The sequence below is a fragment of the Colias philodice genome, chromosome 31 (genome assembly GCF_061535455.1).
Source record: "Colias philodice isolate Cphi_HAF_F1 chromosome 31, ilColPhil1 Martin Lab GWU primary, whole genome shotgun sequence".
Lineage (NCBI taxonomy): Eukaryota > Metazoa > Arthropoda > Insecta > Lepidoptera > Pieridae > Colias > Colias philodice.
The window spans coordinates 3,175,895-3,198,712 of NC_143116.1; the positions used below are offsets into that span (position 1 = coordinate 3,175,895).

General features: G+C 35.2%; 2 protein-coding genes across 4 annotated transcripts; both read right to left on the minus strand.

The window, feature by feature from the left end:
* Window positions 1-286: 286 nt before the first annotated feature.
* Window positions 287-21,281, minus strand: LOC149475154 (uncharacterized). The gene is made up of 16 exons (XM_089713578.1): window positions 21,049-21,281; window positions 20,436-20,624; window positions 14,819-14,987; window positions 13,744-13,782; window positions 12,859-12,951; window positions 12,076-12,207; window positions 11,012-11,596; window positions 10,415-10,545; window positions 9,978-10,052; window positions 9,249-9,387; window positions 8,600-8,700; window positions 7,554-7,698; window positions 6,654-6,785; window positions 5,296-5,496; window positions 1,837-1,977; window positions 287-439 (listed from the first exon to the last, which is right to left on the minus strand). The coding sequence occupies exons 2-16, from the start codon at window positions 20,510-20,512 to the stop codon at window positions 308-310; spliced, it is 2,292 nt and encodes a 763-aa protein (XP_089569704.1). The 5' UTR covers window positions 20,513-20,624; window positions 21,049-21,281; the 3' UTR covers window positions 287-307.
* On the minus strand, window positions 17,210-19,934 carry LOC149475155 (uncharacterized). 3 transcript variants are annotated; one of them, XM_089713967.1, is made up of 6 exons: window positions 19,230-19,925; window positions 18,965-19,057; window positions 18,566-18,631; window positions 18,295-18,363; window positions 17,877-17,948; window positions 17,210-17,747 (listed from the first exon to the last, which is right to left on the minus strand). In XM_089713967.1, exons 1-6 carry the CDS (start codon window positions 19,522-19,524, stop codon window positions 17,611-17,613), a joined length of 732 nt encoding a protein of 243 aa, XP_089570093.1. In that variant the 5' UTR covers window positions 19,525-19,925; the 3' UTR covers window positions 17,210-17,610. The 3 variants fall into 3 exon arrangements, with proteins under 3 accessions (XP_089570093.1, XP_089570095.1, XP_089570094.1); XM_089713969.1 differs by lacking the exon at window positions 17,877-17,948 and having other exon boundaries at window positions 19,230-19,934; XM_089713968.1 differs by lacking the exon at window positions 18,295-18,363 and having other exon boundaries at window positions 19,230-19,926.
* Window positions 21,282-22,818: the final 1,537 nt, after the last annotated feature.

A 22,818-nucleotide genomic window follows, 5' to 3' on the forward strand; every position in this document is an offset into this window, starting at 1 on the left:
TTTACTCTATGACGTGACGCGACCTCGAAATTTTACTCTCAACGAGCCCAAATCGAATGAGTGATCGATTTTTTTATATTTTAAAAATATTTAAATATCATTAAGATCATTTATAATCCTGTATTAAGTGTGCAATAAAGTATTTTTCATTTCATTCATTTCTTCATTCAAAGGAATCTTGCCAAAGAAGTTCCACTTCTGACACGTGTGCTCGGCACACACGTTTCATTTTATACACGTTTCGTTTTCATTTTATCAATATTTAAAGCATATATAAAGCTTATATGAGCTATAAAACTAAATTAAATCACATTTTCAAATTATAATACATAGGTTTGTCAATAATAGAGTTTATTTCTGATAATTTCGGATCACACGGCGCCCATATTGCTTGACTTGGGTCCATTTCGCTTGGCATTGCTTGATTCTGTAGTGGACCCTGAAATTGGAATAATTTTATTTATTTATTTATGATTAAATTCAAACTCAAACTTAATTTTATTAAACTCAAACTCAAACATTTATTTATTAAATTAGACTTCTTCGCCCGTGGTACATATTTCGCAATAAAAGGTAGCCTATGTTCTTTCTCAGGGTCTAAAGATTGTCTGTGCCAAATTTCATCAAAAACGGTTGGGAAAGCGTAACAGACAGACAGAGTTACTTTTACATTATAATATTAGTAGGGACAGCATTTATAATATTAGTAGGGATATGAATTAAATTAGAATTACAATATACATGTCGGAGACGGTCAATAGCGCGGATGTAAAACGACTCGAAGCACGAGTTCAGGGAGGTGGCAGCACAGTGAAGTTGGCGGCTTACTTCATGCTTGTACCGGGTCGAGCCGGTGAAGGCTCGCCCTCGGGACGGCACTTCACATTCGAACATCGAAGAGTTCGGACCTTCCACTACTAGGAACTGTTAACCTTTTCTTTGCTAGTGTTTAATTTAAATGTGTAACGTAACGGTTATTAAAAGTGATTGTATTTAAAGTGATTGTATTAAAAATGACTGTATTGTAAAACTGACATGATTAAAAAGAGCAACTATGGAGTTTCTTGCCGGTTCTTCTCTGTAGATACTGCTTTCCGAATCGGTGGTAAATAAAGAAATGATTGAGTTTGAGGTGTTTCTTTGCTCGATTACCCAACGCAACGCCCACAGCTTGAAAATAGATTCACAATCTACACCTTTCTACGACATACATATATCATTTAACAACCATGAACACATTTTCAAACCATATACAGAAATATTTATTAACTACTCATGTAAAAAATATGTTATGACATATTCAAAAGTGTATAAGAAGTCTAATTGAATAAATATTTGAGTTTGAGTTTTCCAAAGAAGTTTCACTTCTGAAACGTGTGTTTGAGTTTTTTTATCGTAAGTCGTTCGTGTTTTTTTATCTCTAAACGTTAAAATTAATTTAATTAACATATTGTATAAATCATTCCTTACTAAATACTGTTTCAAATCTTAAATTCAATAAACATATAAATATTCGTATGCCAATTTGTTGTCTAATTGTGCTGTCGTCACATCCTACTATTATTATAAATGCGAAAGTTTGTGAGGATGTGTGTGTGTGTTTGTTACTCTTTCACGCAAACACTACTGAACCGATTACAATGAAATTTAGCACACATATAGAGGGTAACTTGGATTAACACATATGTTAGGTTTTATCCCGGAAATCCCACAACTATGCGGGTTTTTCTTTGAAAACGCGGGCGAAGTCGCGGGTGGAAAGCTAGTAAATTATATATAGTATAAAAACTTTGTAACCACAATTCTGACAAATAAATTTTCATTAAAAATCCTCACCTTATCCCTCCTTTTCCCCCTACTCCGTTTCGGCCACGGTTTCTTGAGATGCACATAAGTAATATGCGCTCGTTTCTCGCTCGCATGTTTGAAGGATTTTCCGCACATTTCGCATTTGTACGGGCGAAGGCCTGTGTGTATCTGTTGTATAGAAATAGTCTATATTATTAACAAAACCTTTGTAACCTTTTTCATAATATTATTATACTAATCACTGCATAGTATAAAACAAAGTCGCTTTCTATGTCCCTATGTCCCTATGTATGCTTAAATCTTTATAACTACGCAACGGATTTTGATGCGGTTTTATTAATAGATAGAGTGATTCAAGAGGAAGGTTTTAGTATATAATTTATTAGGTTTTAGACAAAGCGGGCGAAGCCGCGGGCGGTAAGCGGTTTATATCTATAACTAACTGCACTTCGCGGTTTCACCCGCGTGGCTCCGCTCCTGTTGGTCTTAGCGTGATGATATATAGCCTATAGCCTTCCTAGATAAATGGGCTATCTTACACCGAAATAATTTTTCAAATCAGACCAGTAGTTCCCGAGATTGACTACAGGCCCATGTTGAAAAAATTATGGGTCATTTGACCCACCACCTGACCTATCTAGTATGATATAAGAGCATAAAATAATAAGATTCAGCACTATGACGTCACTTGTAAGCTGTCCACCTGAGTGCAGATGAGAATTCGAAGGTTCAGGTAGAGATTTTCTCCCCTTGTCTCCATGATTTTTGTACGGCGTTGCGGAATAATTGATTAAAAGTAGTATAGAAATCTCGGAGCAATTAACAAGCCTGGAGAAGTAACAATTAATTGAACGTTTCTTATATAGTGGCTCTCTTTTATTCAATACCCTAATTAATGCGATAGAAAGAGACAACACACTGTTATCGGCTTGGCATTCAAATCCACATGTAGCCACTTTTTGTTCTAAAAAGGTAGTGCTTGCCACTTTATCGAATACTAAAATATCGATAATTAAAAAAATTAAGTTATAAAATTGCTTGAAGATAATTTAAGATTCTTTTAATTTTGAATTATGGATAGGTAATTCCAAATTTTCAGATTCGTTTAATTTGGAATTATTCATTTACGATGCGTATTGCATTGTATGGTAGTGGTATTTATAAAAAAATATTATTAGGTATTTCGGTTTAGGTTGTTTTTTATGGTTTCGTAAAAAGGTACGTATTTTTTCCTGTTTTCATAGATTCATTCATAGAATTATACGGAACCCTTCGTGCGCGAATCTGACTTCCACCTGGTTGATCTTTTTACAAATCAATAATCGTATCCTACTAATATTATAAAAGCAAAAATATATAAGAATGGACATTTGATATTCTTTCACGTAAAAACTACTGAATGAGTTTTTATGGAACTTTACAATCATACATATTATATATTATAGATTAAACATCAGAATAACATATAGGCTACAATTTACCGCGGGAAAATAACTCATTCCCACAGGAAAAAATTGGTAAAAGTTTAAAATAAATTGTTTCAAATAAAACAAATAAAATTTAAAAATTTTTTTACAACATTTTATTTCGATACTTAATTAACAAATTACAATATTTATTATTTAAAATAGATGCCACCTTAAACTTGTGGCACAGCATCTCTGCAAAGCACTTTACGTTTCTTCCCGTCTGATTCGAAATGATTTGAACAAGGCCGAGAATGTTTTGAAGGCTTCCAATTTTCCCTGTGCTATAGCTTTAACCCAAACATCTTTTAATTTTTCTCAAGCCAGAAACCTGCAAATAACAATAAAATCCATACTTAAATACCTTTTTTTTCTCGTAACCTAAAGCAGTCATTATCAATGAAGTAGTTCGTACCTACTCAAGTATCGATAATTGCACAACACTATGGAAGTTATATTTTGCATTTTTTCTAAATACTAAGCTGATTATGATTTCATTTCAATGATTACGGTTAGATAAAACATAGATGATTATGAAAATAATGTAAATTAACTTATTTATAATACAATTAACAAAAAAATTGATCAAAACACTAACCTGTGAAAAGACAAATTCCAATCTTCATCCGATTTCCCAGTACTACGGCTTTTACAGCCGTGAACAACACAAGCCATGACGTAATCTTTAGTAAATTATCTTTTCAGAAAATAACATAAGAAACTAGAAAACATGTTTTTCACTTCAAAAACATTAATTAAAATCACCATGCGTTAGTGACCAGACTGGTCACTGAAACAAATTTCAATGGCTACATGTCATTTCAAACTGTCGAACTGACATATATCTGTCCTCTTTTTTCGCATGACATTTTGCCATAAGCCAAAAAGGCCAAACTAGTGCTTTATTGTTCAATTAATTGTTACTTCTCCAGGCTTGATAATTGCTCCGAGATAGAAATAGTTTGACACAGATGCCGTACAAAATCAAATGACCAAATTTACCCCGGCAACTGTCGAAAAATAAAAATAAATTCCGACTTTGTGGACCACCATTTTTGTACGGCATCTGTGTCATACTATTTCTATACTGCTTTTAATCAATTATTCCGCAACGCCGTACAAAAATCATGGAGACAAGGGGAGAAAATCTCTACCTGAACCTTCGAATTCTCATCTGCACTCAGGTGGACAGCTTACAAGTGACGTCATAGTGCTGAATCTTATTATTTTATGCTCTTATATCATTCTAGATAGGTCAGGTGGTGGGTCAAATGACCCATAATTTTTTCAACATGGGCCTGTAGTCTACATTTTGTATGAAAGAATTTTGGACAGGCGTCGAGACGGCACGCCACGGTTGTGCCAAGGTTGCGTCGCCTTTCCAAAATTATTTCATACGAAATGCCAATAGCGCACCCGATGCCCGCCGGCAGCGCGCCGCTTGTATATGTCCCGCGCCTAAGGCCGGCTAAGGCCGGTTGCAGAGCTTCACCGACCATCAGTGCGTACGTCAGTCGCGCTTGTCATATGTATGGAAATTCGCGTGCGTATGGTCGATCTAGCTATGAACGGTTTTATGAATTTCCATACATATGACAAGCGCGACTGACGTACGCACTGATGGTCAGTTGCAACCGGCCTATATATCATCACGCCAAGACCAACAGGAGCGGAGCAATGCGGGTGAAACCGCGTGGCACAGCCAGTATAATAAATAAATAAATAAATAAATATTATAGGACATTATTACACAAATCGACCTAGTCCCACAGTAAGCTCAATTAAGGCTTGTGTTGTGGGTACTAGGCGACGATAAATATAATATTTAATAAATACATATATAGATAATAACACCCAGACCCAAGAACAAATAATTGAGTTCATCACACAAATATTTGCCCTGACCGGGGATCGAACCCGGGACCGTCGGCTCAGTAGGCAGTTACTTGACCACTGCGCCAACCGCGTCGTCAATAATGAATAATGAATAAATGTAGCCGTGTATAGTGTATATACTCACAAACATATGCCGCTGACAGTTGCTATGCGTGCTGAAGCTCTTGCCGCACAGTGCGCAAGTGTACGCAGATCTCTCCGCACTATGCACACGGCCATGTGCGACCAAACGTTGTCGCATACGGAACGATTTGCCGCACAGTGTGCAGGAAAACGGACGTTCGCCGGTGTGCACCCAGCGGTGGTCTTTGAGGAGGGCGTGGCTCTGGTAACGAAAAAAAACTCAAACTCAAACATTTATTTATTCAATTGGACTTCTTCTAGAAGCACTTTTGAAACGTCATTACATATTTTTAACATTTACCACCGATTCGGCAAGCAGTATCTACGGAGAAGAATTGGCAAGAAACTCCATAGTTGCTCTTTTTAATCATATCAGTTTTACAATTTTACAAATTACATATGTAACATCATAATATATTATCATAATATGCCAAAGAACCCTGCCCCCCTAGTCAAGTGGCTTTCTGTTAGCGTAGCGTTCAATAGAATAGACTACGAATGTATGAGATTGACGTAACCTGTAGATACGTTTATCTACAGCCTACGTCAATCTCATACATTCGTAGTCTATTCTATTGAACGCTACGCTAACAGAAAGCCACTTGACTAGGAGGGCTGTGGTTTTTATGCGACAACCCTCCATAGGTTTTTATCGTCCATATATTCCTTAATACTGTAAAATACGCTAATGTTGTTATCCACTCAAAACACCTACCTAAACTAGGTACCTAGGGTATCTAGATACTAGGGCTAAACAAAACTGTGTAACTTTAAAAAATTATTCTTTAATTTTGTAATTGTTAACATAGTTATGAATGTAATTTTAAGGTTTACATGTGGATGATATAATAGGATTAAAATCGATACTAATATTATAAAGAGGAAAAGTTTGTAATTATGTATGTAGGTATGTATTGTTTTCACGCATAAACCTCTTAACCGATTTTGATGAAATTTGGCACAGACAATCTTTAGACCCTGAGAAAGAACATAGGCTACCTTTTATTGCGAAACATGTACCACGGGCGAAGCCGGGGCGGACCGCTAGTAAATAATAAAAACATAACGTGGCGCAAAACTTACTTTCTCAATTTAAAAACTTGTACTTGTGTTAACTAAAACTCTAAAGGATATATAGTACATATAAAATATAACCATTTATTTAATACTAGCTGTGCTCTGCGGTTTTACCCGCATTGCTCCGCTCCTGTTGGTCTTAGCGTGATGATATTATAGCCTTCCTCTATCCAAAACCGAAAGAATTTTTCAAATCGGATCAGTAGTTCCTGAGATTAGCGCGTTCGAACAAACAAACTCTTCAGCTTTATAATATTAGTTTCTATTTGAGTTTGTGTATACCTGAAACATCCGGCCACAAACTTCGCACATACAAGGCGACTTCATGGACGGGTAGTTGGTTCGATTCTTGTCCGGGTGCATTCGTCTGAAGTGACTGTGGTATGCTCTTGAGTCTTCAAGTTGGAGGCCACACTGGGAATAAATTAATAAATGCATAATTTATAAAGCTGAATGAATGAACGAAGGAATGAATGAATGACTTATGTCACATTGGAAATAAATAAATATGAAAAAATATTAACAAAGTAAAAAATATTCAATGAGAGAGAACATAACTGATTGAATAAGTATTTATTTATTTTATTTATTTAACACTTTATAACACATAATATTATTTTTGTAAAATTTAAAATTAAATAATCTCATAGTTACAGCTTTAATAGATGCAACGTGGCGGCCTTATCACTTCAGAGTGATCTCTACCAGGCGACCCCTTAGGCAAAGGACAAGTGTTTGCTGTATAAAGAGAGGCATCAAAATCTTATTTAAATTATAAAATAAAATGAAATAAATAATTACTAAACAATATTTTATAAACATACTTATCACTATCACTACATAGTATAAAACAAAGTCGCTTTCTCTGTCCCTATGTCCCTTTGTATGCTTAAATCTTTAGAACTACGCAACGGATTTTGATGCAGATTTTTTAACAGATAGAGTGATTCAAGAGGAAGGTTTAAGTATATAATTTATTAGGTTTTAGACAAAGCGGGCGAAGCCGCGGGCGGTAAGCTAGTTACTTAATAATAATCAATATATACTACTAGTGTCTTGTTATTTAGATTTCTATGGTATTCACCTATAGACAAAATTATTATCCCTCATTATACTTACTTAAAAAACTAAAGGAAACAAAATTTAACAGAAAATGATTAAAAATAAATATTTTATAAGTACCTGTTCGCACGGTATAGGACCCTCAGCCTTCCTAAGCTGGCTCGGATAGGATTTTTTCTTTTCATCACCGTCGCTACCGTCGTCTTTCTTGTCTTTTATATTATTCGTTCTTCTGCCTTTCCTGCGTCTGTCGTCTTTCGAAATGCTGTTTGAATGAAGGAATGAATGAATGATTTGGGAATGATTTTTAGATTCTGCCCGGTAGAAATGTGTTTTTGAAAAATAAATTATACTATATGTAATCGATTTGATCTGTTTGGTAGCAGTGTATTTGTTTTATAGTGTTGTTTAAGAAATAAAAAATGTGTGCGTGTACTAGTGTACACACGTAAGAAGTGAAACTTCTTTATGACCTTATATTTCAAAAAAATAATTTACTTTATGCTACTTTACAGAAATACGTCGAATCACGCGTGGTAGGGATAAGAAAAAGATGGCGCGTAACGGAAAAATGTCACGCGTAACGAAAAAATGTTACACTCAATTTTTTTCCAACCCCGATAAAGAAGTTTCACTTCAATAATACCTTCGATTTTAACTATATGGATGTGTATGTAAGGCTCGAAGATAAACAACTGGGCAAAAATGACTTGCAATGCTTTTTATTCACAGCAAACAACACCCATACTTATAGATAGCTAATTTTAAACGTATAAAAAAGGTAAAACGACCATCCTTTATACATATAAAAAAGTTTTCATTTGTAAATAGCATTTTATTTCCAATGTTATATAATACAAACAAGACACGAACACGAAGCAACTACCAAATCACAACCAATTTCATTTCTTTTCTTTACAATTTATATTTATTTCCACATTATTGAAGTGAAACTTTTGAAGTGGAACTTCTTTATCGGGGTTGGAAAAAAAGTTTGTGTAACATTTTTTCGTTACGCGCCATCTTTTTCTTATCCCTACCACGCGTGATTCGACGTATTTCTGTAAAGTTGCATATAGTAATTTTTTTTTGAAAAATAAGGTCATAGAGAAGTTTCACTTCTTACGTGTGTACTCTAGTACACGCATACATTTTTTTATACTCACTCATTCTTATGCCTCGCTGACATACTCAAATGCTTCTTATAGGCGGCTTGATCCAAGAAACGAACATTACATAATTCACAGTGGGGACCGTCGTCCGGTATCTGTAAATTTTGAAGAAATTATAAAGAAAATCAACTTAAATTAAAATATGTACAAATAATAATAAAAAAAGACGGGTTGCACTGGGGGAGTGCCGGCAGAAGTGAAAACTTGATGATTATTAACGTTGAGCATGTTTGATATTTTGGAATGGTATCCGTCTTACGCTTTTTCGATCCATGATATCGATAAATGGGCTATCTAACACCGAAAGAATTTTTTTAAATCAGGCCAGTAGTTTTTGAGATTAGCACATTCAAACAAACAAACTCTTCAGCAATACAATTTGGGTCTATTTTATATAATACTAGCCTTCCCACCGCGGCTTCGCCCGCTTTGTCTTAAACCTAATAAATTATATACTAAAACCTTCCTCTTGAATCACTCTATCTATTAAAAAAAACCGCATCAAAATCCGTTGCGTAGTTTTAAAGATTTAAGCATACATAGGGACAGAGAAAGCGGCTTTGTTTTATACTATGTGTATTTACTACATTTTTTGATAGTACAATAAATAATTTAAACAAATAAATAAGTATCTAAATCTCACCTTGCCATCTTCCAACCGATGTTTCAACTTCTTATGCAATTCTATTCCTTTTTCGCTTACAAAAGAATACCCGCAGAGAGCACACACAAAATCCGATGGATGCTTTATACGTATGTGGCCCATGTATGTTGTGAATTTACTGAAAAATATAACATTTTTATATTAATAATCCATACTAATATTATCAATGCGAAAGTAACTCTGTCTGTCTGTCTGTTACTCAATCACGCCTATACTACTGAACCAATTTGCATGAAATTTGGTATGGAGATATTTTGATACCCGAGAAAGGACATAGGCTACTTTTTATCCCGGGAAAATGTCGCAATCCCGGAAATCCCACGGGAACGGGAACTATGCGGGTTTTTCTTTGACTGCGCGGGCGAAGCCGCGGGCGGAAACCTAGTTATAAATATATTAAAGAAAGTCATGCACATGGTGTGCGAATTTTATTATAATCGGTTAAGTGGTTTAGGAGTCCATTGAGGACAAACATTGTGACACGAGATTTATATATATTAGATAGAGCGTGTGTGCCGAGCACACGCATCAGAAGTGAAACTTCTTTGGCATAAGATACCAAAATCGTCACCTTACTCCATTACAGTATTGCCATGACCTTGAAATTTTACTCTCAACGCGCCTAAACATGTTTCACTTCAAAAACGTCACGTTGAAACAAGTTAAAATCCTAATTTAAATATTTTTTTTTCAAATGCGGATACTCACACAAATTCGTCTTGACAATGCGGACATTTGTATTTCGTCCCTTTGTGCCATCTCTCGTGTAGCCTAGCTGTTTGTCTGTAATATAATTGTTTTTTTTATCTATATTTGATTGCTTTGGAGTGATGAATTGCGAGTCAATGAATGAACATGAAAATGTATTTGTAATTTTCCAAAAACTTTACGCGATAAATCGTAAAATCTAACGAAATAATGAATGAATGAAATAAAGGTAGCGAGCAAACTAATGAATAATTAAAAAAAAATCACCTATGTTGTAGTAACATACGGACATAACATGCAACTATATCGTGTTTGGTTTGGCGTTATGTGTGTTTCAATTAATATTTCAATAAATGAATGAGTGAATGAATGAACGAACAAATGAAAGAACGAATGAATGAATGAACGAACCAACGAATTAATGAATGAATAATCACCTATGCGTAGTGACGTACGGACACCGGTTGCAGCTGTACCGCTGTGTGTGGTGCGCGGTTATGTGTTTGCGCAACGCGTGCGGGTGTTTGAAGTATGTTTTACATATACTGCATTGATGGTCGCCGCATTGCTGTGAAACAGTATTAAAATGTTAATATTTTTTAATTATCATGAAAAATTCCTATTTATCCCTACTAGTACTACATATGAATATATGAATACTGAAAAAGTACTCTGTCTGTCCGTATCTTCTACACGCCTAAGCCGCTGAACAGATTTAGAATGAAATTTGGTACAAACATAGTTTGAGCTGGGAAAGAAATCCGCGGGCAAAAATCTAGTTTGTTATTTTTAGTTGATCAAAATTTGAGACAAAGTTGCAGCTAGTATATATTTACTGTAATTGTTACTACCGTCAAATAGTCAGAACTATACCAGAATAAAATGGGACCACACAGAAGGCAACAACATTCAAATAAAAAATAAATCATCAAAATCAGTTCGTCCTGTCCAAAGTTAGGAGGTAACAAAACCAAAAAACACAATCTAATTGAGGACCTTCTTTTTTTAATGTCGGTTAATTTAAATATACTCACATTAGTATGCCTCAAAACGTGACAATTATACGCATCTTCGTCCAGAAACCCTTTGAAACACGCCGTACACTTGTACACTGAATTTTTATAATTACTCGACTCTTGTCTCTTTTGTATTTCTGCTACTTGTTCTTCAACCGTCAAATCCGTTATCGTAAATAGTGTTTCATTCAAATCATTGTTTAGGAACGGCTTCCTGCGCCTATCTATCTTTGGCTCTTCTTTCTTCCTTACTTTCTTCACTGACTTCACTTTATCTTTCTTTCTTTTCTTTCTTTGTAACTCGAGAGGTAAGCTGTCATCTGATGAATATCCATCATTTATTATATTATCACCAGATCCATCATCTATGATATTATCATCACCAGCCAGATTAATCTCATCATTATTTAAATGATTTTCATTAAAATCGTCCACTAAGAATATATTTGTTTCGTCAATTGAATCATCTTCAGTTTTTAATATATTCTCATTTTCGGTATATTCTATGCATATAATATTATCTGGATTTAGTATTTTTGTGGACAAATTTGATGTAAGTTGATTCGCTTGACGATCTATACTTTTTACATTGTCTAATGTTACCTGTAACAATAACAACAGTTATTTGAGGCAGCTCAATAGTATAATAATTAATGTCTCACAAATTTTTAAACACGCATCACTAACACATTTTTGTAATGGTTGTAATATAGAAATATTCAACAAATTCAAAAAGGTTTTTACCAAGATTTTTTTTTCACAATTTTCACACACGGCACAATGTGATCCCATACTAAGCTTTCGCTTGTGTTATGGAAACCAGATGGCTGATAAACATACATTTATAATTTTAAATAAATACTTATAGATAATTAACACCCACACACAGAGCAAACATCTACATATGTTCATCACACAAATATTTGCCCCGGGTGGGAATCGAACCCACAACCACTGGCTTGGAAGGGGCCACTACCAACCAAGCCAACCAGTCTATAATACAATCACACAACAGAAGCGGAACGCGGCGTGTAAAACCGCGGAGCACAGCTAGTTATAAAATACTTAATACATATACTCACATTAATATTATTCCTAAAAAGATCATCCAAAAGGCTTCTAGCACGCAGGCACTTATTTTTAAAACTCCAACAGTTTTTCAAACGGCACGCGCACTCCATACAAATGTATTGAGGTAGATTGTTCTCTAGAAACTGTAATAAAAAAAATATATTACTTTACAAAAAAAAATTGGTTGTAAAGTCGGTTTACTGACGATAGTTGAACGTGACAACGTCCGATTGTGCTTCTTTGTCGCTCGTTCCGCGCTCTCGCTTGCACTTCAAGCCTTACATGGAACGCCTCAGAGCGAGGTAACGCCGCATGAGTCATGTTTATTCGTGCGTGCAGCCGGCTCTATCGAATTATAAGACGTTGTCACGTTAAAATAAGATTGTTTGTGCAAAGTAAGCTCGAAAATTTGTGCAAATTTACATGCAGTGGAAAGCGTCATATTCTGTGGCATTATAAAATAATTTTTTTCATTTTAAAACAATATCAAAAGTATTGTATTTAGAATATATTTAAAATAGAGTAAAGTTCACTTATCATGCAGGTACTAAATTTAAATTAAATATACCCGCCGAATTGAGAACCTCCTTCTCAAACTCAAACTCAAACTCAAACTCAAACATTTATTCATTCAATTAGACTTCTTATAGAAGCACTTTTGAAACGTCATTACATATTTTAAAATTTACCACTTTCTTTTTTTCACTTTCTTTCTTTTTTTGAAATCGGTTAAAAATACTAAAAAAAAGCATTACATTCACGCTATAACAGTAATAAAGAACAAATATACTCACATCACATCCCGTTACACTATCATACGCCTGGTTCAAGCTGTACCGTGCTATAGGTATCAACTGTAAATCCATGCCAAGACATACCCTACATACCTGCAAATATAAAAAAATTGGTCAAAAATTGGTAAAAAAAAGCGCGAGTCGGACGCGCGACAGTCAGGCTCTGTAGAATTAGAGCAAGTGCGAAAACAGTCTCAGTTTAATACATTCTTCTCCATTGTGTGAGACAATAAAAAGTCCCATGTCCTCTAGTGGGGTAAGGGGCAGATGCATTATACATCTGTATCACTGATCGATTTTCTTTAGGGACAAGTAGGTGATCAGCGCGAATCGAACCCAGGACCTCTCGGTTCTACGCTCACGCGTCAACCACGGTACCAAGGAGGCAGTCTTGAAGTACGAGGATTGTTCTTATGTAGAGAAAACTTAAACATGTGCCATGGGCGAAGCGAGGGCGCACCACTAGTTAATTATATTTGTTTCTAGGTATGTCGCATGTGCCTTGACATTGACTTAAAGATGTGTGTGAGACATTGGATAAGTACATCAAAATTAAAAAATTGGCACCAACCATTATTTAATAGTCAAATTTGCAGTCAGGTTTTGGCCTTTATAATAAAAAAAAAACTCTAAAGCATCTGTCTGTTTGTGTCAAAAACTACACATCTATTCTAATATAATAAAGCTGAAGAATTTGTTTGTTTGTTTGCACGCACTAATCTCAGGATCCACTGGTCCGATTTGAAAAATTCTTTCGGTTTTAGATAGCCTATTTTCGTCAAAGGCCATGGGCTATATATCATCACGCTAAGAACAACAGGGGCGGAGCAATACTGGTAAAGGTATGGGGAACACCTTGTTTTTATATAAGAAGATAATACGTACCATCAGTTTCACATCTTCACTAAACTCATTGTTATCAATCTGAAAAGTGCAACAAAATATTTAGTAACATATATTAAGGGCTGATTTTCAATCCTTGCTTAAAACTTATTCGTCAAATAATGTATAAAACTACCATTTTAAAAAACATATTCTAATTAGAGATAAACTACGATAACATGGCGCGCCCCTCCAAATTACTGTTCCAATGTGTGTAGTGACATCCTTACGAAGGAGTTTGTATGTAGTTGTACGTATTCGTCTTTAGTACTTTACGTCCAGATTTGTTGGTCAACTAATCATAAGTTGCCGAGCGCCCAAGACAACGCACGTGTCGTTTTCATAGAATACGTCAGTGCAGCGCCATTACTAATAATAATGAGCGATTAGAGCGTGACTAGTCGAGCAACAAATCCGTGGATTTGTTTTTGTTTGACGGCCGTCTCATTACGCACACATGCGTTGTGAATCTTGGTGGTGCATTGTAAATACTTTCACAAATACTTTCAAACGTTTAGAATTTTGGAGGGGCGCGCCATGTTATCGTAGTTTATCTCTACCCGTATTTGACAGTTTACATGACATTTTAATATTATCGTGTAATACTTTATTGGACGGATAAGTTTTATCCAAGCATTGAAAAATCAGCCCAAAGTAACATAATAATGGTTTTATTCCACAAAATATTTACAGATTAAAGCTTAAAGTTTCATCATATTCTGTAAAATCATTTTTCTATGAATGATCCATGCAAAAGTGATTGCATTTGCAATGCAAAAATATTCTTGTCGTTGGATTTTTAATTCCATTACAGTTTGTTTTATGTTTACTTCCATACCTATTATTTTAGTGTACAATAAATTATTTTTGCTTGTTTGTTCTATCTTTTAAATCTTATATATAAAAATGAATCGCAAAATGTGTTGGTAAGCGCATAACTCGAGAACGGCTGAACCGATTTAGATAATTCTTTTTTTATTATATTCCTTGAAGTACGAGGATGGTTTTTATGTAGAGAAAACGTAAATATGTACCACGGGCGAAGCCGGGGCGGACCGCTAGTTAATCATAAACTTACATTCAATGGTATGGCTCCACTTCTCAACCGCCTTAAACCACTTGAAGTTACATACACATCCTCCATTTTAAAATGTTCTGAACATATGAAATTACGATCTTTTGGTGAACTGTTCTCTATATTTAAGGCCTTCAACCAGGCGTCTCGTAATATGGGTTCTGTAGGAAACCTGTAATGTTAAAAATACTATAGAAAATACTAATCACTACATAGTATAAAACAAAGTCGCTTTCTCTGTCCCTATTTCCCTTTGTATGCTTAAATCTTTAAAAGTACGCAATGGATTTTGATGGGGTTTTTGTAATAGAAAGAGTGATTCAAGAGGAAGGTTTTAGTATATAATTTATTAGGTTTTAGACAAAGGGGGCGAAGCCGCGGGCGGTAAGCTAGTACATAATATAATAGGTCATTTCAAAGCTCTCTTAAAACGGACAGTTATCCTATTCTATCCTATCCTTCCTACTAATATTAGAAAGTTTGTGAGGATGTGTATTTTTGTTTTTTACTATATCAGCAAATACTACGGAACAATTACAATGAAATTTAGCCCACATATAGAGGGTAACTTGGATTAACACATAGGATGGGTTTTATCCCGTAAATCGCACGGGAACGGGAACTATGCGGGTTTTTCTTTGAAAACACAGGCGAATAAAGCATACATAAAAAAATTTGGACTATAAAATTGGTGTAAATATATTCTAATATGAAAATTTTTATCTAGTATAATATCTAGTACTAGGGTACATATATTCACGTTTTCTGGAATAAAATATAGCCTATACGGATTCGGGAGAATCCCTCTAAGCAATGGTAAAAGAAATTTTGAAATCGGTCCAGTAGTTTTTGACCCTATTCAATACAAACATACAAAGGTTTCAAATTACAAATATTAGATATGCTGTATATTTTTTCGTGGGTACGTTCTTTTTTTAAACTTAATAAATACATATTTATCTTTACTACATAGATTTTTAAAATAATAAAGTACCTATACACGTTACATTTCATTGCGTTACAGAATAGCTGAAATAAATTACAAATGATGAAACAAACTTCATGTTTTGTGATGTAAACAAAAAAATATATTTTGTTTTTTAGGTATTTCTTTAGAAATTTGCGGCACGAATTAAGGGGGGGGAGGGGAGGGAAAGGGAGGGGGGAGGTAAGAGGAGACCCCCTATAAAGTGGGGGGGTGAGGAAACCCCCCCTTCTATTTTTTTTTTAATTTTTTTTGAGATTATATTTATACTAGCTTACCGCCCGCGGCTTCGCCCGCTTTGACTTAAACCTAATAAATTATATACTAAAACCTTCCTCTTGAATCACTCTATTTATTAAAAAAAACCGCATCAAAATCCGTTGCGTAGTTTGAAAGATTTAAGCATACAAAGGGACATAGGGATAGAGAAAGTGACTTTGTTTTATACTATGTAGTGATGTAGTTAGAAATATAACGAAGATTATGGGCTTTCTTGACTGCTCCGGCGCTGCAGAACGTGGCGCTTGCCCCCGTGTACCTCGTTGCAGGCAGGAGTCTTCACTCGCCTTCGTAGCTTCGGCTTTTTGGTCGCCTTTGGCGACCAGCCTCAGCCACTCCGGCTCGCTTGACTCTGCCTGCTTCTCAGCACACGCGGGCGCCACGTTCCTCCGCGCCTCCGACTTTTTAAATACACTCTAGTGTATGACAGACAAGTACCACGTGGAATCGGGGTGGACAGATTCGGTTCTGTGATTAACAATTTGTGTGCAATATACTTACATACAATAAAAACATTTTTTTTTAAATAATTATTTTTCAAATCTTGTATACATGTTTGATACAATTTACAATGGCAATGAATGGATCCATTTTATTTATTTCCACCCATCGTCTCCACATATTCTATAATATTATCACCGAAGTTTGCTGGGTGGTTATAGTTATCTTTTTTAAAAAATCTTTTTACAACATGCCACTGGGACTCAAATGGGTCAGAGGCAACAAATGGGTTGTCTGGGTCTGAGTGATTAACTTTTTTATGAACATACCCATATTGCCCCAAACAATCATATGCTATGCTCGCCAATAACCCGTATGAATTGTTGAGTCCCCTCAGCAACATGCTTTTGAATGAACCACAGATTAAGTATTAGTTACTACGTAACAGATGCGACAGTGATATTTTCCATAGTTTCAGTTGGCCAGTTGTGGCGCTGCTGTAGCCTTATCAATTTTGACAGTAAAAAGTAGTGTTGCCTACCAGTTCGATATCTATATCTGACTATCGATACTTTAGTGAGGTGCCCATTGTATCGATAAAAATACTACGTACTAGCACAGACTAAGTACTAGATATTAAGTAAGCTCCAAGCGTTATTATTGCGAATAGGTATTAAAAATAAAACAGATTTCGTTTTCAATGTTTATTTATTTAATGCTCTTTTTCTTAATTTATTTGTTTTATATTTCATTAAAGCAATTTTATGGATTCCTGCCATTTTTTGCACATATCTCTCCTCTATAGCTCCCTTTAAAATTTTATTTATAATATTGCTCCAGTTATGGACATGAAGCCTAACAATATATGTTAAAAACATTTTTTTTAAACACATATTGTGTGTTTTCTGACACCCTAACCAGGAAAACTCCAAATCTTGAATTTTTTCTCTTGTATTTGCCCCAATTTTGTTTTGGATACAGTTATCGTTTAAATAATTATGTAAGTATTATACAACTTGCTTCCCTGTACAACACTAGAAGTTTGGAACTTGGATAAACTAAATTACTATTTTTTAAAATAGTAATTTAGTTACAATACTTCATTATTTCCATAGGCAGCAGCCTGTTTAAGATTTTGTGTGGTTGTTTTACCCAAACTATCAGCAGTTATTTTGGTTATTTGCTTCATAAATTTTCTTTTCTTTGGGCAATTTTTTTTCATAAAATCTGAAAACAAAATTTATGTTACAATTTTGATGATTCATTGTGGTGGTGTGGTTAATAATAATAATTTTATCACTGAAAGAGATGTGAAAAGCACTTGTAATGTACATTATATTACTAATAATAAATTACCTTTACGCTTTTGTATGATACTCTTATTTTCATGAGTAGTTTTTTCTTCTACTGTGGGTTCAGTTATATTTCCTGAAAATAAAAGTTATTTTAGTATTTGTAGTGAGCCCATCCATACAAAGACAATTCCACAGTTCCTATTCAAATGTTGTAAGCCCCAGATTTAAACAATGGCAGTTTAACTGTGAGATTGATAAGTCACATACAATAAACATATCTAAGTAACCACAAACTTAAAGATAGTGCAAGTGCACACTATACATATTGTGTGATCCTACATGTGTTAGTATATAATTTATGAACACCACATTTTTTAGCATCTGTCAACCTTAAAAAAAACCTTTTTCTAAATCCCATGTCTCTTGCAATCTGCACTAATAAAATCAAAGTTAACCAGTAAATAAAACCAAATACTAACCTGCATCTTCACAAAGAGTATGAAATTCTATTTCTTTGCTTAAGGAACATGAAGTTTGGTCTGCCATATCTGTAAATCGGTAACAAAACAATTACTTTTAAATATAAAGTACCTACAAACATTACATACATATGAAACTTTGAATCTAATAACAGCTAATGGAATTCTCTTAAAAGCAGCTCTAAAGTTAAATCTGAGAACATGAATAAAAACCTTACTAAAATTTACAAACATGGATTTATCAACCTATAAACTATCATAAATCACATACCTGTAGGTCTTTTCATAACAACTGGAATAGCTGGAATGCATGATGGATGTTCATGATAATCATCACCTAAAACCAAAGAACTTATATAAATCTATACTATATATTATACTAATATTATAAAGCTAAAGAGTTTGTTTGTTTGTTTGAACACGCTAATCTCAGGAACTACTGGTCTAATTTGAAAAATTCTTTCGGTGTTAGATAGCCCATTCATCGAGGAAGATATAGGCTATATATCACCACGCTAAGACCAAAAGGAGTGGAGCCACGCGGGTGAAACCGTGGAGCACAGCTCGTAACTTATAAAATCCTATCCTGATTACTATATTATAATTTATGTTAAATATAATACCATATTATAGGATAGCTTAAATAAAAATTTGAGTGCATAATACATACCTGCCCTTCCAATGACCAACATATGATCTGTAATATTTTCATTCTCATCTGATTCCACTTTGTGATAATTGTGATCACTCAGAGCATTTTGTACTGTAACAAGTAAATACATATATGTAACATTTAAAAATATAATTCAAACACAAATAGAAGGTATGTAAAGTATGTCAAAGTATTTGTTTGGAGCCATGAAACCTGTCTTACCAAATATCAGCTATTTACATAATTTTTAATCATGTTATTTATAGCTCCAGGTAGAACTCACCAGTTTCACTGGAAGACAGGGGCACGCCGTGCGCTATTTCGTCATCCGTAAATAGGCATGGGTATGAATGCCTAAGCCTCTTGCCTTCTTCATCGAACTGATATCTATCGAAGTGTTTCTCACAAACGCGTCTGTGTCGAAGTTGATCTTTCGACAATCCGATGAGGGAGGAATTAGTGGGCACCAGAAAGGACATCCACAGGTTCCTCAAATAATCATTCTGCGGAAAACAAAAAAGCCGATTCGTCGCATTGGTTGCGGTGCAACCACCGACACAGCACTTTAATAGTCCCATGGCAAATTTAGCACTTCTTTACAGTAGAACACTATAAAGACTAGTAGAAGGTATCGTATCAAAAAACTAAGGAGTAATTGGATATTTTGGATCTCATCTCAAGCAAAAAGCGAGGAAATAAGTACACAAAACACCAGTACACTCAACTCAGTTATTCGACTGATAATAAACCTGTCCACTTATTAGTTTTATTTCGCGCGTTATTAATAAAACGTAATACATAAGCAGCTGCGCGTTTAAGTCTATTATATTGTGAAAATCGAGAAAAAATAATTAAATTATAGACACAATGGTCGTTTCATTCAAATAAATGTCAATTGTCATAACATGGCTTCTCAAAATGGCGCCGTAGCCGGAAACAAGTAGAAAAAAAAAGTACAGGAAGTAATGCAGCGCCACAACTAGCCATTTTGAAACTAGGCTGTCAGGGCCCTGGAATGAACTATGGTTTTTAATATGTACATTAAGACATTTGTTATCTCTTTCAAACACAATTACCATTATATTAATTTTTTCCACTTTGTCATTGTTATAATTAATGTAAAACTACTGTCACATTAATTGTCTTATTATTGGTATTCCTTTTTATTGGCGTATTGTTTAGTTAAAGTTAATTATAAATATTGTAATACAAATAGCTGTAAGGAATCTATGTATGTAAAAAATAAAAAAATAAAATAAAATAACAATTCTTGTAGTTTTGTCAATGTAACTCAAACAATTTTGAACATAATCTCAAAAATTAAAAAAAAGATTTCTCTGTAATTACACGTTTCCGCACGAAAAGCCGCTAATGTATGTTTCGGGGCATCATTATCGATCGATAAAAATTAAAATCGCGCCGAAATTCGTGCCGCACGTTTCTAAAGTCAACCCGTTTTTTACGTTCCAAGATATTTAATATTACTTACATGTGAAATGTTATCCCTTGGGATTTGGAAAGCTTATGCCTGGAGTCATTATAACACGACGGAACGAAACACCGCATTTTATTTATTAAAATATTATCGTTTTTCTCAAAAACATGTTTAAAAACAACTCGGTCGCTAGCTTTTCACAACCATATTTGTAATTTTATGTATTATTTTAGATTCTAGATACTACTGAATATTAGACATGGGTAGGTAATGCGTGTAATAGTACAAAAGTAATATCACTTTGACACGTAATGCAACATCACGCATTACGCATCAGTTACAAACATCACTCGCATCACTCATCACTTCGGCAATTATTAACAAACAACATAAAGTACGTGGCCAAGTATGAGGGAAAATCAACTACATTTTTTAAATATTTACTTAAATTGTAATTTTACGATATGTAATAAGTATTGCAGTTATTATTGCTATTTTTCAATATGATCTGTAATACTTCACATATCACCTTAAACATTACTCGGTCATCATTTCAGTAAAAAAATAAAAATCGATCGGGTAATGTGTGATGTTACGGAGTAATATCACTTCCGTGGAAGTGATGCCTGATGTTGCATTACTATTTGACGTACTGTTTTGCGCATGTCTACTGAATATATTGAAATGGTAAACTTAATAGATATTACATCCTATTACATAAATTAAAACTATTTATTTAAAAAGAGAACTATTTCCACAATTTTAATATCCATTTTTAATATTTTAGCATTGACCCATTTGATTGGGACAGGGGACTGCTAAAAAACCACAGAATAAAACAATTTTCTGTCTCTTTTTAGCAGACTGAAAAGCCTACGAGAAAAGCTATTGCCGAGAGCTCAGAGGCCGAGAGCTATTGGTTGAAAAATGATTTTTTTCCTTTCGCTGTCATTGTCAAATATAAGCGTTTACACTTATGCTAGGCGTCCATTAGAGGCGGATCGGGCCGGGCCGCATCGCAACGGGCCGTCTCTAATGGACGCGCTGTTTGCTCCTGCGTCCACCTGTACGGGGCGCGGCGGACCGCCTAGGCGGATTTTATCTAACAGACGCTCGCCGCTCACATCCGCCTGCCTGCGTCCACTAGACGGGTCGGGGCGGGCCGGGCCGCAGCGCACCGCCGGCAGAAATCCGCCTGCGAAGCGATATCCGCCAATGCGTTGCGGCCCGCCCCGGCCCGATCCGTCGCTAATGGACGATGTTTCATACAAAACATAGGCCGGCGTATTTTTGCGTTGCGATGCGGCCCGGCCCGATCCGCCTAGTGGACGCCTAGCATTATTGCTCTGAGGTTTACACAGAGTAATTATTGTTGTAAGAATGCCTTAATTTTTCCATAAGGCCCTGCGCAGACGACAGACTATCCGTGACGCACTTTTTAGTCTGTGAAAATAGAACCTATGAAATTATATGCAGTAACGCACACGACGCGCAAAAAGTCCGGCACACAAAAAATCCGTGTAATTCGGGCAGACCGCACCGCGCCGCGGCGCGCCGCTCCGCACAAAAAGTGTGTGAAAGAATTGAACGTTTGCTTCAACGCGCGCTAACGCAGACTACGGTGCACACTTTAGTCGGCAATCTGCATTTGCTAGGGGTGGACGTAACGACGAAGATGTGCGTCGTGTGCGTTGAGTCTGTGAAAAATCCGCGACCGACTTTTTGCGCGCCATGCAGACTTTTTGTGCGCCGCAGACTCGATCGCACAAAAAGTGTGCCGTCTGCGCAGGGCCTAATCTATATTATGATGCTCGAAGTAATGCTTGACCGTAGAGCGAGAATTTACTATTCTCGCTCTATGTCCTTGACCCTTGCTTGACCAAGAAGCTTATAATATCGTGATCTAATACACTGGTGATTGCAATATGAACATTAACGTAGCAAGAAAATATGACCTTGAATGACGTCAGTTATGTTTTTTGTCTCTTTCTGTGGGGTGACCACGCTGGTTTGTAAATTCAGGATTTTTCGAAATAGAAAAAACTAAAAATCATGGTCTATAAATAATAACGATTTATATTTTTAATAGTACATATTTATATTATAATAATTATTACTGGTCAACTTACAAGAATTATCACATTTATAAGTACATAAAATTTTAATTGGTAGAGAATGATAGTTTTAAAAAACGCTTGATAACTTTTAGCTACAAAGTTTGGATATGAACCGATATGCAGCAGTAACATCCTTTGTAAATAGAGGATAGTTGTGTTTTGTATCAGATGCTGTTAACCAAATTGTAAGCTACTCAGATCTTCTTTTTAAACGCGTTGCTTCGACGGGTCAACTTCAAGCCAAAAACATCAAAGAAAAACTGTTTATTAAAAAATGTTGTGTGGTTTTATGAAACCACGGTAAAAGTGAAACTGTTCGA